This window comes from Parambassis ranga, chromosome 5 (genome assembly GCF_900634625.1).
Source record: "Parambassis ranga chromosome 5, fParRan2.1, whole genome shotgun sequence".
Classification (NCBI taxonomy): domain Eukaryota; kingdom Metazoa; phylum Chordata; class Actinopteri; family Ambassidae; genus Parambassis; species Parambassis ranga.
In genome coordinates, this window is record NC_041026.1 from 18,037,308 (window position 1) to 18,053,658 (window position 16,351).

The window sequence follows — 16,351 nt, forward strand, 5'->3', positions numbered from 1 at the left end:
AAGCTACATGACATTCCTACAGCGAGCTGTATGTATCAACTGTAAAGCCTTTTTGTATAGATTTAATATGCTGTGATCTCCTCAGTTTACAGATAGATGTGATTTTAAAGCACCGTGCCTTGTCCCAAGAGTCTTGTTGTCATATGGATGGTTGTGAAGCAATAGTATTAAACAAAAGGCTGTTCTTATCTTGTCCTTACAGTGCTGTGAATATATCCACATGTTTTAGACAATGACAAAAAATGAAAAGAATAAAAACAGTTATGGGATGAATTTAGCCCTTCTGTTAAACTGTGTGACTAACCATAGTGAACGTGATGAAAACTAGGCAACTAGACAATATAAAGGACATGTGTTGATGTAAGCTGTTCTAACAGTGTGTGTGCTCTTGTAATTTATGTAAATAAAATGTTTTTTAATATCAAAACATTCAATTCTGCTGTGTTGGAGTTTGGGGTCTGTTACTTTGAAAGCAGCTGTTCACATGACGCAGGGTTTCATTATTTTAAAATTTCTACTTCATTTAATTTCAAAACTAATAGAAAAAGTCAGAAGCTACAACTCCCACAATGAGCAGATAAGTTCTCACCCAAGACTTGTTATATTATATACTGAGATTTTTAATGTGAAAATATATGAATATATGGACTCCTTGATCTGTTCCAACAATGGCATACGTAATAAAACACAGACATTTACAGCAGTAACAGTGTAAAGGTCTAAAAGGACACCTGCAGGACAACTGAGGACAGTGCAAATATCAAACAGGCTCATCACTGTGATGCTGTCAACATAATGCTGTCATCATTTAACATGTTGTAATGAACCTTTCAAATACACTTTGTCAAACTAAATTTTAAGTAAGTCACTTAAGTTAGCTGACAAAAAACAAAACTGTATTTGAGTAGCTTCTCTGTTAATTCTGTCCACATCTTTACTTAAGCTCCAAGAGCTCCATTAATAACACAAACAAAAGCAGTTACCATACTAAGCCAATGAGAAACATCAACTTTTCCCCAGCAGCCGAACAAGTCTTCGTTCGACTGGTACATTGCACTCTTTACACTCAGTGAACCTTACCCACAATACTCTGATCCCATCACTGAGGCGGGCGACATTTAAACACTCCATAAAAACATGGACCCCACTCAGTTATTAAAGGAAAAATAAGAATACAAAGGCACATAACAGTTTTTTTTTAACATTTAATTTACAAAATAGAGACACTTTACATTTGATTATTCCGTGAGCTGTGCTTCTTCAGGGTCACAGGTTTTCCTTTTAAGAGGAATAATATAGATCCCATTCTTGGCTTCTTTAAGTCTCCACCACCGGCCCAGCCTGTACACAGAGAGAGGTAATGAAGAGAAACTATTTTATATTTGATGTGCAGAAAAAATACTGTTGTTTCAGGACACACTCTTCCTGCATCACTGAAATGTTCTATTCAGCACCACAGCATTGATACAGAATTTTATTCACACATCTATGAGACTAAAAGAGTCAATTTCCAACAGATTTATTGCACTTTAGTCATTGAATCCAATATCAAACCTGATGTTAAACTATTCACAGTAGGCATCTACTCAGTCACGATTTTACATGATTTAGCACTGTTTTATTATCCTATAAATAAAAAGATCCATGTGTCCATTTACTTTGATCCATCTCATTTTGAGAATTCACTTTTCTGAATTAAACATTTCCACTAAAGTTCAGAGATGAATTTGCACTGCCATCTAGTGGGTATTTCTCTCAACATGCACCTACACTGACTTTAGTTGTCAGACTGTTTCTATGGAAACATGAGCTTCAGTCCGTTACCTGTGTTCCTGTCCGACTCCTGCAACCAAGAACTGCCCGGAGCTGGAAAACTTCAGACTGTTTATAAAACCAGACTGGAAGGAAACAGACAAGGACAAGATACATTCATCTACAGCAGCTGTGAAAGGTGACAGGAATGCACAAAAAAACATCTTATGTAACTTACCACTGGCACACTGAACAAGGGCTCCAGCCCACGATAATTCTGGCCACACTTCCACACATTCACCTGTGAGTTGTGGGAGCCTGCACAGAAGAAAAGCCGCTGTTAATCTCACTACTGAAAAAACACTGAAAAAAACCCCACTGAATTATAATTATTGTGTCCTGCACATAACACCATGCATGTGTTTTTGAAAAGCTTGTGAAGAGGACTCTCACAGCCAGAGGCACCTGAGGCAACGGTATCCGAGTTCTGAAGCGCTGCGACCGAAGCCACCCAATGAGGCTGCTCCATCCCTGCATCACCATGGCAACCGTGAGCCTGCTTCACTGTGGTGAGAGGCTTCTTCTTGTTGACACTCCAAAGACACACAGAGCTGGGGTCGTTAAGATTATTGAGAGAGGGCACATAAAGACGACTGAGTTAGTTTCTGGGAAAAAAGACTAAATAAATGATGAAGGTAATAACAGCAAATAAGTGTCTCACCCATCATCAGCTCCTGTTATCGCATGCTCCTCATTTATAAGCTGGATACAGTCAATTGAGCCCCTGAAGGACAAAACAGATGATGATGTCAGTCTCTGCATCTTCACAGAGGTATGGAGGAGTATTACAGATATATTGTTATACACCAAAATCAATTCAGTATTTCCCAACATCAAATGTTTTTTTTAAACTCTTTGGCAACAAGAACACATTTAAAGTTAGCAGACAAGCTAGAGAGGAGTTACAGAAATGCCCAGAACAAATGTTCTTTCTTTCATGTTCTTGAAACCTTCTTACTGCTGTATGACTGTCTGAAATACACTTATTGATCACTCAGTCCTACACACTTCATCACTGCATCTGAAGCTGGATCCATACTCTGCGAGAACAGAGAACTCCCTTCCCCCTGCAGACGTTACGCCCACAAAATGACATCATTTTTTTATCTCGGACCGCCCGTTGTGCAGCGATCTCGTACACATGGTCCGGGCAGAACTTTTTCTCTCAAGACTGTGCGTCAACCATGCTGTGATTGGTCGGAATTTATTGTGGGCGTGATGAATGTGTTGAAGCACAAGAGAGTCTTCAGGTGCAGAACACGCAGACAGAAGGAGGAAGTACAGCGACGATGGACAGTTTAGATGAGCAGCTGGCAAACAGCCCCTGAAGGAGAAACATGGCACACAGGAGAGTGTCTGTCCAAAAGGTGGCGATAAAAACTAATCCCAGTATTGATCACTGCGTTACAGCGGCTCGTGCACATTAAACACCGGAAGACAGGATGTATTATTGCAGACAGTCATCCACACGTTCACAGAATTAAACTCACTCAGGCCAGAGGTCTGTTACAGTCAGCTACACTGATCTTCTATCTATTATCATGCTATGCGCCCTCTTTCCTGAACATTATCAGCTCGTTAGGCCAGGTAACCATGACTATGCTCACAATTTACAATACAATTGCATTGTTAACCTTTTGTGTGTGACGTGTGCTGCGTCGGAGTATGGTACCTCTGTGCCGAAAAGAACTTTTTTTTTTACTCTTACCACCTGTGGAGCAAGTTCTCTGTTCTTGTGGAGTATGGAACAGCCTTAAGACACTAGCATGTTTTTAGGTGCTCTTGACATGGTAGTATTTTGTGCCCAACTCAAAAACAATAGACAGAAAAGCTCTCTTTGCACTGTGGTTCATCTCAGAACACAATATTTAAAGAGTGATATGACAATGGTGCCTCCGAGCTTGTGAAAAAGGTTTACAAGTTGATCCAACTGAACAGGCACCAGCACCAATCCAGAACCAGAACCCAATCGACTCACTCGTGGCCGTGGAACACCAGCTGAGACTCCTCAGCTATCTTCCACACCCTCACTGTGCGGTCCCGCCCCCCTGCTGTCACACAGCGTTCACGGCTCAAACTGTCGAGTCCTGTGATCACATCCTGATGGCCAAACCTACAGAAAATCACAATCACCGTTGAACAGGCACATTAGAGGCAAAGGAAGTGTGTGGGGTGGTGAAAATGCTCTTCTCATTAGTTACTCACAGAGTTTCCACATATGCATTCTCATCCACATTCCACACTTTGACCGAGCGGTCATGAGAAGCACTGTACAGATCGTGAGTTCCTCTCCTGAATGAAAGACCCTGAGAAGGACAGAAGACTTCAAGTTCCTACATCTAGAAAACTAAAGAAACTTTAGAAATGAGAACATACCGAGACTGGGCCTTTGTGTCCGGTAAACTTATATAGATGTTTACATGTTTCTGCCTCCCAGATCATGATCAGTTTGTTCATGTCTCCAGTGGCCTAAAACAAAAAAGAAAACACAAGAAAGACAGTGATTTTACCCTTTATTCTAAAAAGACTAAAAAAAATTTTATTACAAAGCTGGAGTTGCTGTGGGAGGACTACTCACCAAGTATTTTCCATCTGATGATATAGCCATACAAAGGATGTGGGCTGTATGTCCTACATGGCGGTCCTCAGTACCTTTCCTTCCACCAGGAATTGTATGAAGTTTCTTACCACTCTCAACATCCCCTACAGACAGAAAAGTAAACCTAAGCCAAGGCTACTAAATAAAACATTTACATTCCCATTTGAAAGGTTTTCACTGCATAGTTACACTTAATGATGGAGCAGTCTTTGGCAGCAGAGAAGATACATTTGTCATCGGGTGTGATGACCAAACAGGTAATTGGAAGTTTATGTCCTCTTAACACTCTGATCTCTGAAGTTTCTGGTGGAATGAGCTAAAGAAGATAAGGAGTTAAATAACAGCAATCTGGTAGCTGATCTTTTAGCTGATGTGTAACATCAGAATTGTGAAGAAGAAATTCTTGTACGTACATCTTTGGCAACAAGTCTCTGAAGCTTTCCTTTTTGTTCAAGCTGATGGGAACAAGATTGAAAGATGTGTCAAAATGATTTCTTGTGGTAAAACATCATGTATTTCTCTGTGCTAGTAATAACCCATAACAGATTAAAAAATCCTGTAACTAACTGGCATGAGCCTTCATCTTCTGTATGGTGACATAATTGATTTGATTGATAAAATCAAAATTAATTTTGCAATCAAGCTGATCAAGCCACTTATACTCAGGGTTCAGAGATTTAAACACCAAAAACAAAACCGATTCATTTCTTACCACTTCTTCTTGAAGTTTTCCTGCAATCAGATCTGTCTCAAAAGCGCCGTCTTCGGCACGTTTGTCCTCTGATGAGAGAAAATTCACAGTTAATACATTTAGGCACTGCACAGACAGATCAGAACTTAATTTACATAATGCATTAATAAAGTTTACCTTCTTCCTTTAGCTGTTCAAGGTAAAGCTTTGCTAATCTTAGCTTCTTCTCTTGAGGAGTTTCCTCATATTCAACCTGCTCCTTGGACTGTCTTTTCCTGGGCACTATGGGGCTAAAAAAATCATAACACATTTACACTTGCATAAGTAATTATATGTTGTCATTTAAGACATTATTCAAACATGTTATCAATGTTTAACATCGTAATAACAATGAACCAATCAGATCTGCACCTCTCTGTCTCAGAGTCACTGGAAATCTCTTCGTTGTATTTGGAGCTGGGTTTCTTTGCTCGTATTTTGTTCTTTCCAGGTGGATCCCCATCACCCTGCACCAGAAAAAAATGTTTTGTTGCTTGTAATAACTTACTGGAATGTATCTTTAGCAGGTGTTTATAAAGTTTCATTGACTGAACCTACAAGCTAGCCTGCATTAGCTCACTTGCTAACAGCTCTCTTACCTTTCGTTTCGGTGCTGCTGTATTTTTCCCCTTTTTGGCGAACTTGGGGTTTCCTTTTGCCTTGATGAAGAATGACGACGACATGGTGACACGTAGCGTTTTATAATAAAATAAACTAAAGACAACGTGAACAGTTTAACTATCTCTAGCAGCAAGTCAACATTGTACCCACATGGGCAGCCTGCAACCAAACTAGGAAGTTCAATAAGGGTTTAGCGCAAGCTGATTGGCTAAGCGTCACGATCACTTCACAAAGTCCCGCCTTTTAGCAAAATTCTGCATTTTCATTGGTTAGACTGACATTTTACGATGAACAGGAAACTGTACTGAGCCTAAATGCTTCCACCGGGGAATACGTTTTCGCAGCTTTGTTCCACACATAATTGTAAAAATATGCCTTTCACAACACAGTAGCCGTGTAAATATATGTACGGCATATACAGTGAAAGATAAATATAGGATAAGTATTTCACTTATATTTACCCGGAAATGTTCAGCGCGGCTGGTATAAATTTGCAATAATTGTATGAGGATCTATGTACTGTACTACTGCAGTAGTATTACTACTTCCTCTACTACGCAGTATTTTCATGTACTGCGCTGTCTTTGTCCTCAGTGACTGTGTTCACAGTTTATCGTTGAAGTCAGCCTGAGCGTCCAGGTGAGGCTCCTCTGAACTGCCTGACATTAAATAGCACATGTATTCTTATAATGTATTGAAATGCAGTTTGTATGGCTCCAGCTGGAGGCTAGTAGGAGGGGTTGAGGAGGAGGCAGGGGGAGGGGATGCGACGTGTGAACTAAGAACTATTTTGTTAAAAGCATGAATGAGTTTAAAACGAGCAGACAAACGTGACTGAAAAAGTTCAGACCCCAAAAGTTTGGCTCCATCCTGTGCGGAAAAGCGATGCTTGCTGTGTCATCGGGTCAAATGATTACTCTTTCCAGATTCTTTTTTAACTCCTCCATGCCACCCAAGAGAGACGCAGGCGTGAGTTCAACACACACACAGGTAAAGATGATAAAGATCGGCACAGAGGCTCAGGAGTTTGGCTGTGTTTCAGGAGAGGATAAGTACAGGATGGAATCCAGTTACTCACCTTTCCCAGACAATGAGGTGAGAAGCTGAACCACTGAACAGTGAATTCAATGTGTAAACATGAGAGGGTTTCATGATGTTTCTTCTCATTTTGCAGCCTGATACTATTGAATTTGAGGAGGAGAACATTGCAAGTCCAGGCATCAGAACAGACACCGTCAGCCTGCTCATGAAAATAGAGCAACTGCAGGCTCAGCTGAAATATGAACGCAGATGTAGAATTTTGGCAGAGAGAGAACTAAGGGAACTCAAAGGTAGGTGGAAAGATGATTCACTCATTTAATTATATCCTTTAAATAAGTCGACCAAAACCATGCACATTTTATTATAACTGATAAAATAATATTATTTCTAATGCTTTAGAATAAAAACCACTACAAAACTAAGAAAATCAATAGCCTACATTACAAATTACTTTATGTTTTAAGACCACAACATCTCTAAATCTAAATCTCTAAAATCTGAAACAGTTCCCTGAAACAACGTATAACGTTTGTTTTATATGGGCTCAAAGGTGTAATAATTTGTCATAATTCTGGCTAAATACTTAAATAATTGCTTCTGTGTGCAGTACATCTTTAATTATTAAATTGTTACATTTAATTTTGTCTACTGGGTAGGAGTGAAATTAACAAAATTTATTAACTCGATCAATGAATTAGTGTTTTATGAACTGTCCCCAGACTGGCCTGTCATGAAAATTTCTTTTGATTGTGTCTGATAAATTGTATTAATCAGTATTATTGTCATAATATAATGCAGCTAAACCCTTTTAAAAACAATCAACTATTGAGACATTGGAATAGGTATGTGTAAAACACAAATATCAAGCATAAATTGCATTCAAATAAGAGTTAAGAAGGGTGTATAAATACAGTGCACAAAAATTTTAAAGTTACTACAAGTTAGTCATTTTTCAGCTGCTTTTTTGAGAACTCTCTGTCATTCCACTTATTTTGGACAATTTTGAATTATGCAGCTGTTGGAAAAGCACCTATTACTTCAAGGAACCGTTATTTCACTGTCACTGTGTGTGTGTGGGTGGACAGAAGAAGCATTGCCAAAATTCGAGCTGTGTTTCTATAATGTGACTCAATCATGATGCTGGTGCTCTTGCTCAGTTAGCTAACTAGTTAGCTACTGTCTGTTAACACACATCCATCCATTAATGTCTGATTAACATGAATCATAACATTAATCTTACACAGTAAAAATGGTGAATGCCTTTTTTTATTACCAGCCTCTTTGTTCACTTGATGCCCACAGCCTGCCTCATGACACACAGACCTGTCCATAGATGGTTCTGGGTACTGAAAATGTAAATTAACTACACATTGTCAATTTTAAGAGGATTTCTTTGATTATTTTAACCTGTTCAGATATCCTTTGCAATGGAAATCAATAATATATATTCGGTGTGTGAGTACTTTTACTTTTAATACTTTAAGTACATTTAAAAGTAAGTACTTAAGACTTTTACTTAAGTAGGATTGTTGATTTAGCACTTCTACTTTTATTTAAGTATATATTTTGCTGGGTAATTGTACTTTTACTTAAGTACCAAGCTTAAGTACTTCCTCCACCACTGGTGTTTTCAGAGTTCTGTTTTTAGTTCATTTAAACCTCTCTTTATGTTTAGTCTTCATAATATTCCAGCCATATCCCTTTGCCTAAACCCTAAACATGGCATCACTTCTATTCTGCTTTGGTGATTTGACACTTCGGTTTTATGCAGAGATGAACACCCTGATGATGCAGATGAGGCACACAGCACATGAGCTACGTGTCACTCTGGATCACGTTCTCCAAGGAGGCGAGGCAGCAGGAGTGCCACAAAGCACAGATGAAGCCATCTCTTTCTTGAGCGAGCCTGAGATGAGAGGAGTTCATAGCATTCCAGAGGTCAGTGCTCCTGTGTGAGGCATGTTCTGTGTCTTCAGTAAAGATCGCTTTGTTTGATCATGTTATGATCACTGTTATTTAACAATGTCAGCCATTAATGCATCTTAACTCTTTTTTTTCTTTCAGGATGACCACAACTTCCTGTATCTCTCTGAGAATCTAAGAGTGCCAAAAAACTTATACGAGCGCGTTGCAGAGATCGCAGATTACAAGAAGTACACCTCAGCGTTGCTGATGATTCTCTTTGACAGAGAAACACTGGCTACACACTCTTTGCAGGGCCGAAGAAACACCTTTACAGGAGATGATTGCCACAAGCCTCAACTCCCCCCTGACGTTCTGAAAAGTATAATTGGTAAGATAAAACATATTGCAGCTAATAATTTATAAAGCTGGCAGCCACAGGGATGATCACGTTTCTTCTTCTTCTTTCAGATCATGTGGCAGTAAAGTTCGGTGTTGACAGCAGCCAAATAAAAACTGCAATCCGCACAAAGTTGAACAATGAGGATAAATTACTGAAGAAGAGACTGGGTTTGGTTAAAACGGAACACAAAGCTGTTGTTGATCAAAACTTTTCCCAAGATGCTTCACTCCTGACTGAAAACGGCGCGTTGACAAATGACTCTCAGTTGTAGCATTTCCAGTCCGCCTTCGTGTGCCGGTCACTAGTATTTCACGTGTGATAGAAGTGTGTGTGACGGTTGCCTTTTTTTGATCTGCTTCTAGTTTATCCTGCGATTAAATCTAGTGCTTGAAGTTATTTTTTAATCACTTTTTAGAATTCTATTTTTTTTACTTTGCCATGTTTAAATGTGTAACCTGGTAAACAGATACAGGCATTCAGTAGCACTCTAAATATTACATGTGGTGAAAACAAGTGTTCTTATTTAAATGGCCTTACTGTATGACAAACAGTAAGTGACTAAAAAACAGGTCTGTGAAGTCAGTCTTTGTCAAGTATTTCAATCAGTATGTGTAAATATGACATGTTACAAAACAATACACAACTCCTCTGTACCCTGTAAGCTGATGACAAACTGTGTGTTAAAACCAGTGATGCTGTGTTTTTAATTCATTTTCAGCATCAGAATAAGCCAGTCCGTCCTCACCAGAAAAATGTCACATGAGGTCGTTTTGGGACTCCATCTATGATCATATGTTCCATTACTGCAAACTTGAAATAATGTTGTATGTCTTAAAAAAACATGTCTATATGTGTCATCAGCCGAAACCTGACCATGAGGTGTGTTATTGTCCAAATGTGGCGTTTTTTTTTAATTGTGAGGACGTGTTGCAATAAGCTGTAAGTGATTATTATAACCTTCAACAACATGTTTTTCACGTCTTTGTTGTACCTCATAGTAAGGGCCAATAAACTTTCAGAACTGATACTCGTCTTCAACTTGGAGTTTTTCTTACATCTGCACAGGACTGTAGAAGTGTTTTGCAGTTCCATATTCTTTATATGTTGACAGTAATGAATGTGTTCATATGCAATCATTTTTTGCCAGTATGGTTGTTAAATTTAGAAAACAACCAACAAAATCAAGTAATGGTGTCTGATTAGTGGGAGGAGTTGAACATTTTGAACTGCATCAAACATAATTCTTTTTTTAACTTTATGAATGTTGGAAACAGCCTGAGGCATTTTATTTTCAGATTGACTGTACATATGAATTCATATGATATCTCAGAAAAACCTTGATGCAAAAGTTTTCACATTAGATGTTGGTGGTCAAAGATGAAACTCAGGCTGTTTTGTTGTGGACACAAATTTAACACATTTCTTTAATGTCTACTCAGAGAGAAGGATTAAAATCTGAAATTTGATGATCAAAGCTTTTTTTCCAGGCAGATTCACACAACACACTCATTCCACCAGATCAGGTAGATGGCCCAGAGCAGCTCAGGTACGTTGTCATTTGGGATAACGTAAGTTTCCACAGGGCTGCTCTGGTTCGTAACTGGTTCACTGCCCACACACGCTTTTTAGTTGTGTATCTCCCTCCATATTCTCCATTCCTCAAGCCTATTGAGGAATTTTTTTCTGCCTGGAGATGGAAAGTGTATGACCGAAATCCACAAACGCATGTTCCCCTTCTCCAAGCTATGGAGGACGCATGTGGAGATATGGCAGCTAATGCTTTTCATGGCTGGATTTGCCATGCTAGGCGATATTTCCCCGGCTGCTTGGCCAGGCAAAACATTGCTTGTGATGTGGATGAGGTGCTGTGGCCAGACCACAACAGAAGGGAGGATGCAGCATTTTTTTTTGTTTTTTTTTTTTGGGGGGGGGGGGGGGGGGGGGGGGGTTTGTACTGTAACTGTATACAGTAAATTCTTCTGTTGTTTTGTATGTAGTGTACTATGTGCAACTTTGTGTTGGTTGGGGATGGGAATAGGATGTACACTGTGCACATTGTTTTTGCGGGAAAAATAAAATAAAATGTTACCGTGTATTTGTGTGTTCTACGTATAAAAACAATATTCTCAAATATTTTACAACACACTTATAAATGTACTGTCTGTAGTCAGACAAAACAACAAACAACCCAGTCATTGGAAAACACTCCATTCATCATAGTGTTTTACATTGAGCACATCAGTGTTCAGCTGGTTCTTATAGATGTCTAATTGTATGATGGTTTGTGTGTGTCATTTGAAAACATAAACCCATTTTAAGAATAAATAACATTGTTTATAATGTAATGTAATTGTGCAGGAGAATTGAGGGGTTTTTGCCCATTGTGTGTTATTTTGGATTTGTGTGTAGAGTTCTGAGAATATGAGGCATGCTTTCAGAAAATGTGTGTAAACAATTGAGAAAAACTGTAACTTGGAACACAGTTTAGTTTCCCCAGCAGCCAACAGATGTCAGTGCTGAGCCTTGTTTCTTTCCAGCCTTGATGAAGGTAAAAAAATGAAGTTCTGTGAGTGAAATGGTGAATGCTTTAGTGTCTTCATTTCTTCAATGAGGCAATGAAGAGAGGACAGTGTGTGGCAGTGACGCACACTGACTGATGAAAGAGTGTGTGTGTGTGGGACATGGTTAATGTCAGTGGGTGGTGGTTTGATGCAGTCATCTCCTCTTGAAAGATGTGATTTGAACAATCACCGACTGCAGGCTCCTCCTCCTCCTCCTCCTCCTCCTCCTTGAGCTGTGTCGTCTCAGTGGATTCACAGCACATCACCTCTCTCTCTGCCAGCCTTCCCTGGGGTCCTCAGAGGTAGCAGCACAGTGGGATAGTGAGGTGGAGCACTGAAAAGTCAGCCAACACTTGAGAGCACCTTGAAGCAACACCTGGGTGTCAGAGAAAAGCCATGACCATCGTTTGGAAGTATCCAACTTTACAAGAAGCGTCTGGAGGATCTACAGCCTATCTTCTAAATGTAAGAAGATTTGCTTAGTGTAAGAAGATGAACTGCTAAAACTAACTTTGGGAATTCTGAAGTTAAGGTAGAACAATGTGAATATCATTTGATAATTTCATATCCATCTGATACTGACATGGTATAAGGGACCTGAAAATGACTGTAGCTGTGTCGGCATCATACTCAAAGGATGATAAAACATGTAGTTGAGGATAATCAGTATTTTAAGTCAACCGATTTATTTTTTCATATCATTTCTTGCTGAATTTTGAGTCAAAGGCAGTTTAAGGTCTTATGAATTTATGCTGTACAGAAATAAATTACCACTGTTTAATCTGGAAAAGATGGGCCTACTTTATGTCCCTAATTAATCAATGGATAGATGTAGTTGATTATGATTTAATTACCTTATGTTTAACTTAATATTTAAAGGAAATTGACTGTGTGTTTAACAACAATTTAATTTATTAATTTTAACTTCAAATAATACTTTGCATCAAATATTCTAGTCTTTAACATGAGATAGAAACAAATTTAAGTATTTTCATTGTGATAGACTATTTTATTAGAGGTTAAAGACCTATTTTTTTGTTTTACACAGTTTAATAACAGCAGTTATTTTTTTTTAGTTTTTACTACACTAAAAAACTGAAAATGACCAGTGGCTGAAAATGAACAAGCTGTTCAGAAGTAGGACATTAAGAACTTGATACAGCATACGCTGAGCTACAGCAGGAACATAATGAAATTGAGGGCATCCTTACATAATGTGTATGAGAATGTACATGTAGTCCTGGGGATAATTCTCAGTGTGAATGTGGCATACCAATGGCTGTCCAAGCAGAGGAGATTACAGCAGTGAAGAGCATCAGTGGATCACTGGCAGGGAGAAAGCACATGTATTTAGGACACAGCATCCTCCATGGCCAAAACTGATTATGGTTTTCAGCACAAGATGGGTTAGAAACATGGGGTGGATACACACACACACACACACACAGAGTAACCATATGATATATTTTGCAAATATTATGTGCAGTATTTCAAAATTGCTCAGTGATTTGGGGTCAGAGCGGAAGCTTCCTCTTTGATGGTTCTGGTGAAGGGTGACACTAAACACATACTAATCAATGCAGCCAGTTCCCTGCATCTGGGCTATAACAAGCACACTCATTATCTTTCATTTCTAAAGGACGGGGGCAGATGGAGGGGAGACAAGGTGTCCTCCATGAATTATTCCTATTGATCATGTTTCTCTCTCACTAAAGAGGGAGAGAGTCCCTTCTTACATGTCCCCCACAAATAATGAGAACACTTATTGATTAGCTTATTGAAGGATGGTGCAAGGAGTTTACGGTTATACACTTTATTACTGTATGTTAAGACTACTACTGGGGGGGCTTTGTCTTCGTCAGCGTAATGTCAACAGGGTTATGTCAGCTGCACACTTATAACAGAAAGCCTGTGTTACACACTGAAGACATCTGTGTTGTTGGCATGAAGTATACACATTGTTATAGTGCTCTTAAAGCAGCTATAATCAAAATGGGCATGATTACATCATATAGTGACATATACTGTCTCATTGGTTTACAGCTGCAAGTCAAGGCACTTCTGCCAGGTTATGTCAGCCTGGTTGTGTGTGCAGTGAGGCTTTTCAGCTTGTTGTTTTGGTTTTTTTAGTGAATCTAAAAAGATTAAAAAGTCTCAACAGTGCAAACTGCAAACAAGATAAAATAGTAAGTCTAGAAAAATTCATTTTTTTAATGATCAGGAGGACACAAATCTGATTCCCAATATGCTTTTCCATATCTGTAAAACCTGGAATTGTTGGTTAAAGGCTCAACATATTAGCCTAAACAGTGGAATGTTTATTTAGTATAATTTTCTGTTTTAATGTGCTTTATTTTTCCATTTCAGGAGTGAAGACTTGAATGTTCCTTTGGTCTTATAACTCAATAATGGGGGAGTCTGGAATTTGTACATTGAAACCTTTATTATGAATCATGGAGAACAGTTCCTCTCTGTCCTCTGACTACAATGACAACACCTCCAACTGGGCACCGCTGCCCTCTCCACCCAGCAGACAGCTGGGCACTCTTTCCAACCCACAGACCCGCTTCAAGGACCTGACAGGGATGTTTTTCATGGTGACCCTGAATGTTTTAGCACTTCTGGCCAACACTGCTGTCCTGGTGGTTGTCATAAAAGCCCCTCATCTCAGGAAGTTTGCCTTTGTGTGCCACCTTTGTGCTGTGGACCTGTTGTGTGCCATCCTGCTCATGCCTCTTGGCATTGTGTCCAGCTCTCCATACTTTGCCAGCGTGGTGTTCACTGTGCTGGAGTGCCAGGTCTACGTCTTCCTGAATGTGATTCTCATAGCTGCCTCTATCTTCACCATCACAGCCATCAGTGTGGAGCGTTATTACTACATCGTCCACCCCATGCGTTATGAGGTCAAGATGACTATAAAGCTTACTGCAGCAGTGATGGTGATGGTGTGGGTGGCTTCTGCTGTGTTGGGGTTGTCCACTGTGTTTGGATGGCCATCTTATGGCAGCCTGAGCTCCATCAGTGCTGCACACTGCACTCTACACTGGAGCCACAGCGACCACAGACGCATTTTCTCAGTGCTTTTCAGTGTCAGCTGTTTCTGTCTACCAGCTGTTGTGATTTTTGCTGTGTACTGTAATGTGTACAAGGTGGCACGTGTGGCTGCGCGGCAGCATGGACCTCTGCCCTCCTGGACGAACAGTCAACTGAAGCATCGCTCTGACTCAATAAACAGTCAGACCACCATCATCACAACCAGAAATGCCCCTCGCAGGATAATGCGTGATCGGCCTTTCGGTGGTGGCAAAGCTGCTCTTACTCTGGTTGTCATTGTTGGTCAGTTTCTGATCTGCTGGCTGCCTTACTTTTCCTTCCACCTCCATTTGATCCTAGACGCAACGCCACAGATCCCAGATGACCTTGAGGAAGCAGTCACCTGGCTGGCATATTCCTCCTTTGCTATCAACCCATTTTTCTATGGACTTCTTAACCGGCAAATCAGGGAGGAGCTCTTTAAGCTGAGGCGGTGCTTCTCGGCCAGACCAATGGAGTTAGCCATCTCCAGCCATGAGGGCTCAGGCCACGAGAACTTCCTGCAATTCCTGCACCGGACCAGCTGCACATTAGAGACACGGGCGAGCTTTGCCACATCCAGTCCCAGAAGCACTCTGGATCAAACTGGGCAGACTGGTTTCAGGATACCAGGACAGATCCCAGAGGAGTTTAGTTAGACGTACATCAGTGTGGTCAGTGTGGTCTGCTGGTTATATAATAAGCAACTACACTATTGACTGTTGAGGGTAATGTCATATTCGAACCCAGTAGAAGACGAAATGGAGCATTAAGTAATAAACACATTTCTTTGAAACTTGATTTTTCCCCTTCAGATAAAAAACATTTAAAATTAAAACTGATTGACATAGTTTCTTGAAATGACTGTTACTGTATGTGTGGTGAATCTACAGAGTTATAAAACACTGTGTGAAGATGAAGACATCACATCTTTAGTCATGTTACTTCCTAAGACAATACTCTTTGTATACTGTAATGATCACACAATCAGACGTTCTATTTATGTTGCAGAACTTTATGTAAACTTTATTTATTGTAAAATGGAGACAGATTGCTGTTTGTGCAAGAATTCTGATTTAAATGTGCAAATAAATACTGGCTACTTTAAATCATTTAAACCAATTATAGTAGATATTTATTTCAAGCAGCATTTACAATTGAATACATGCATACATGTTTTCCTGTTTTTCCTGCATGCTCATGCTGTCTTGACACCACAATATGCTGCGTCCTAACATAAAGTCCAAGTCATAGTAGCTTTTAATTAATAAAACAAACAAAAAAAAACACTCTGCACTGAATTTGCCAGCTTGTCTCTTTGGGTCCTGACCAAGAATGTCCTCAATGTGTCCACTTGCTAAAAGCCTGTGACTAAGACTGACCCTAGTTAACTCATGATTATATAAGGAGAAAATGCCATTTCATAATAGCTAAAGTGGTCGTCTTTAATACGCGTACACAGACAGATTATCAAGCAAATGTATAATTTATTCTGTTATTTATAGATCCATTGATGGAGATTATTAAGACTTTAGTAATATATTGTAGCTGTTACTGTAGTGAATATATTGTGTGCACATTCCCTTCTTCCACCTACATTACACTTAAGT

At 39.5% G+C, this 16,351-nt stretch overlaps 3 protein-coding genes across 6 annotated transcripts; 2 read left to right on the forward strand and 1 right to left on the reverse strand.

Moving 5' to 3' along the window:
• Positions 1-1,014: 1,014 nt before the first annotated feature.
• Positions 1,015-5,923, reverse strand: rrp9 (ribosomal RNA processing 9, U3 small nucleolar RNA binding protein). Of its 2 annotated transcripts, none has more exons than XM_028406245.1 (15): positions 5,741-5,923; positions 5,514-5,608; positions 5,280-5,392; positions 5,124-5,191; positions 4,825-4,866; positions 4,601-4,727; positions 4,391-4,515; positions 4,189-4,281; positions 4,018-4,118; positions 3,791-3,925; positions 2,474-2,536; positions 2,206-2,363; positions 1,991-2,070; positions 1,825-1,898; positions 1,015-1,341 (listed from the first exon to the last, which is right to left on the reverse strand). In XM_028406245.1, exons 1-15 carry the CDS (start codon positions 5,822-5,824, stop codon positions 1,239-1,241), a joined length of 1,461 nt encoding a protein of 486 aa, XP_028262046.1. In that variant the 5' UTR covers positions 5,825-5,923; the 3' UTR covers positions 1,015-1,238. The 2 variants fall into 2 exon arrangements, with proteins under 2 accessions (XP_028262046.1, XP_028262047.1); XM_028406246.1 differs by having other exon boundaries at positions 1,018-1,341; positions 2,218-2,363.
• A 307-nt stretch (positions 5,924-6,230) lies between these two features.
• On the forward strand, positions 6,231-10,107 carry LOC114436222 (uncharacterized). 3 transcript variants are annotated; one of them, XM_028406385.1, is made up of 7 exons: positions 6,231-6,401; positions 6,689-6,731; positions 6,805-6,857; positions 6,937-7,093; positions 8,575-8,741; positions 8,868-9,096; positions 9,177-10,107. In XM_028406385.1, the coding sequence occupies exons 3-7, from the start codon at positions 6,822-6,824 to the stop codon at positions 9,377-9,379; spliced, it is 792 nt and encodes a 263-aa protein (XP_028262186.1). In that variant the 5' UTR covers positions 6,231-6,401; positions 6,689-6,731; positions 6,805-6,821; the 3' UTR covers positions 9,380-10,107. The 3 variants fall into 3 exon arrangements, with proteins under 3 accessions (XP_028262186.1, XP_028262185.1, XP_028262184.1); XM_028406384.1 differs by having other exon boundaries at positions 6,689-6,857; XM_028406383.1 differs by lacking the exon at positions 6,231-6,401 and having other exon boundaries at positions 6,542-6,857.
• Positions 10,108-11,951: 1,844 nt separating this feature from the next.
• On the forward strand, positions 11,952-15,443 carry LOC114436507 (probable G-protein coupled receptor). The gene is made up of 2 exons (XM_028406796.1): positions 11,952-12,134; positions 14,037-15,443. The coding sequence occupies exon 2, from the start codon at positions 14,123-14,125 to the stop codon at positions 15,398-15,400; it is 1,278 nt and encodes a 425-aa protein (XP_028262597.1). The 5' UTR covers positions 11,952-12,134; positions 14,037-14,122; the 3' UTR covers positions 15,401-15,443.
• Positions 15,444-16,351: the final 908 nt, after the last annotated feature.

What these genes read in the sequence shown, in the direction of transcription:
- rrp9 (XM_028406245.1), bottom strand. Translation starts at nt 5,824, where the DNA reads ATGTCGTCGTCATTCTTCATCAAGGCAAAAGGAAACCCCAAGTTCGCC. An exon ending in AGAGACTTGTTGCCAAAGAT is followed by an intron (nt 4,728 to 4,824) that starts GTACGTACAAGA and finishes TATCTTCTTTAG; the next exon opens with CTCATTCCACCAGAAACTTC. An exon ending in CTGGTGTTCCACGGCCACGA is followed by an intron (nt 2,537 to 3,790) that starts GTGAGTCGATTG and finishes TTTGTCCTTCAG; the next exon opens with GGGCTCAATTGACTGTATCC.
- LOC114436222 (XM_028406383.1), top strand. Translation starts at nt 6,648, where the DNA reads ATGCTTGCTGTGTCATCGGGTCAAATGATTACTCTTTCCAGATTCTTT. An exon ending in CACCTTTCCCAGACAATGAG is followed by an intron (nt 6,858 to 6,936) that starts GTGAGAAGCTGA and finishes CTCATTTTGCAG; the next exon opens with CCTGATACTATTGAATTTGA. An exon ending in AGAACTAAGGGAACTCAAAG is followed by an intron (nt 7,094 to 8,574) that starts GTAGGTGGAAAG and finishes GGTTTTATGCAG; the next exon opens with AGATGAACACCCTGATGATG.
- LOC114436507 (XM_028406796.1), top strand. Translation starts at nt 14,123, where the DNA reads ATGGAGAACAGTTCCTCTCTGTCCTCTGACTACAATGACAACACCTCC.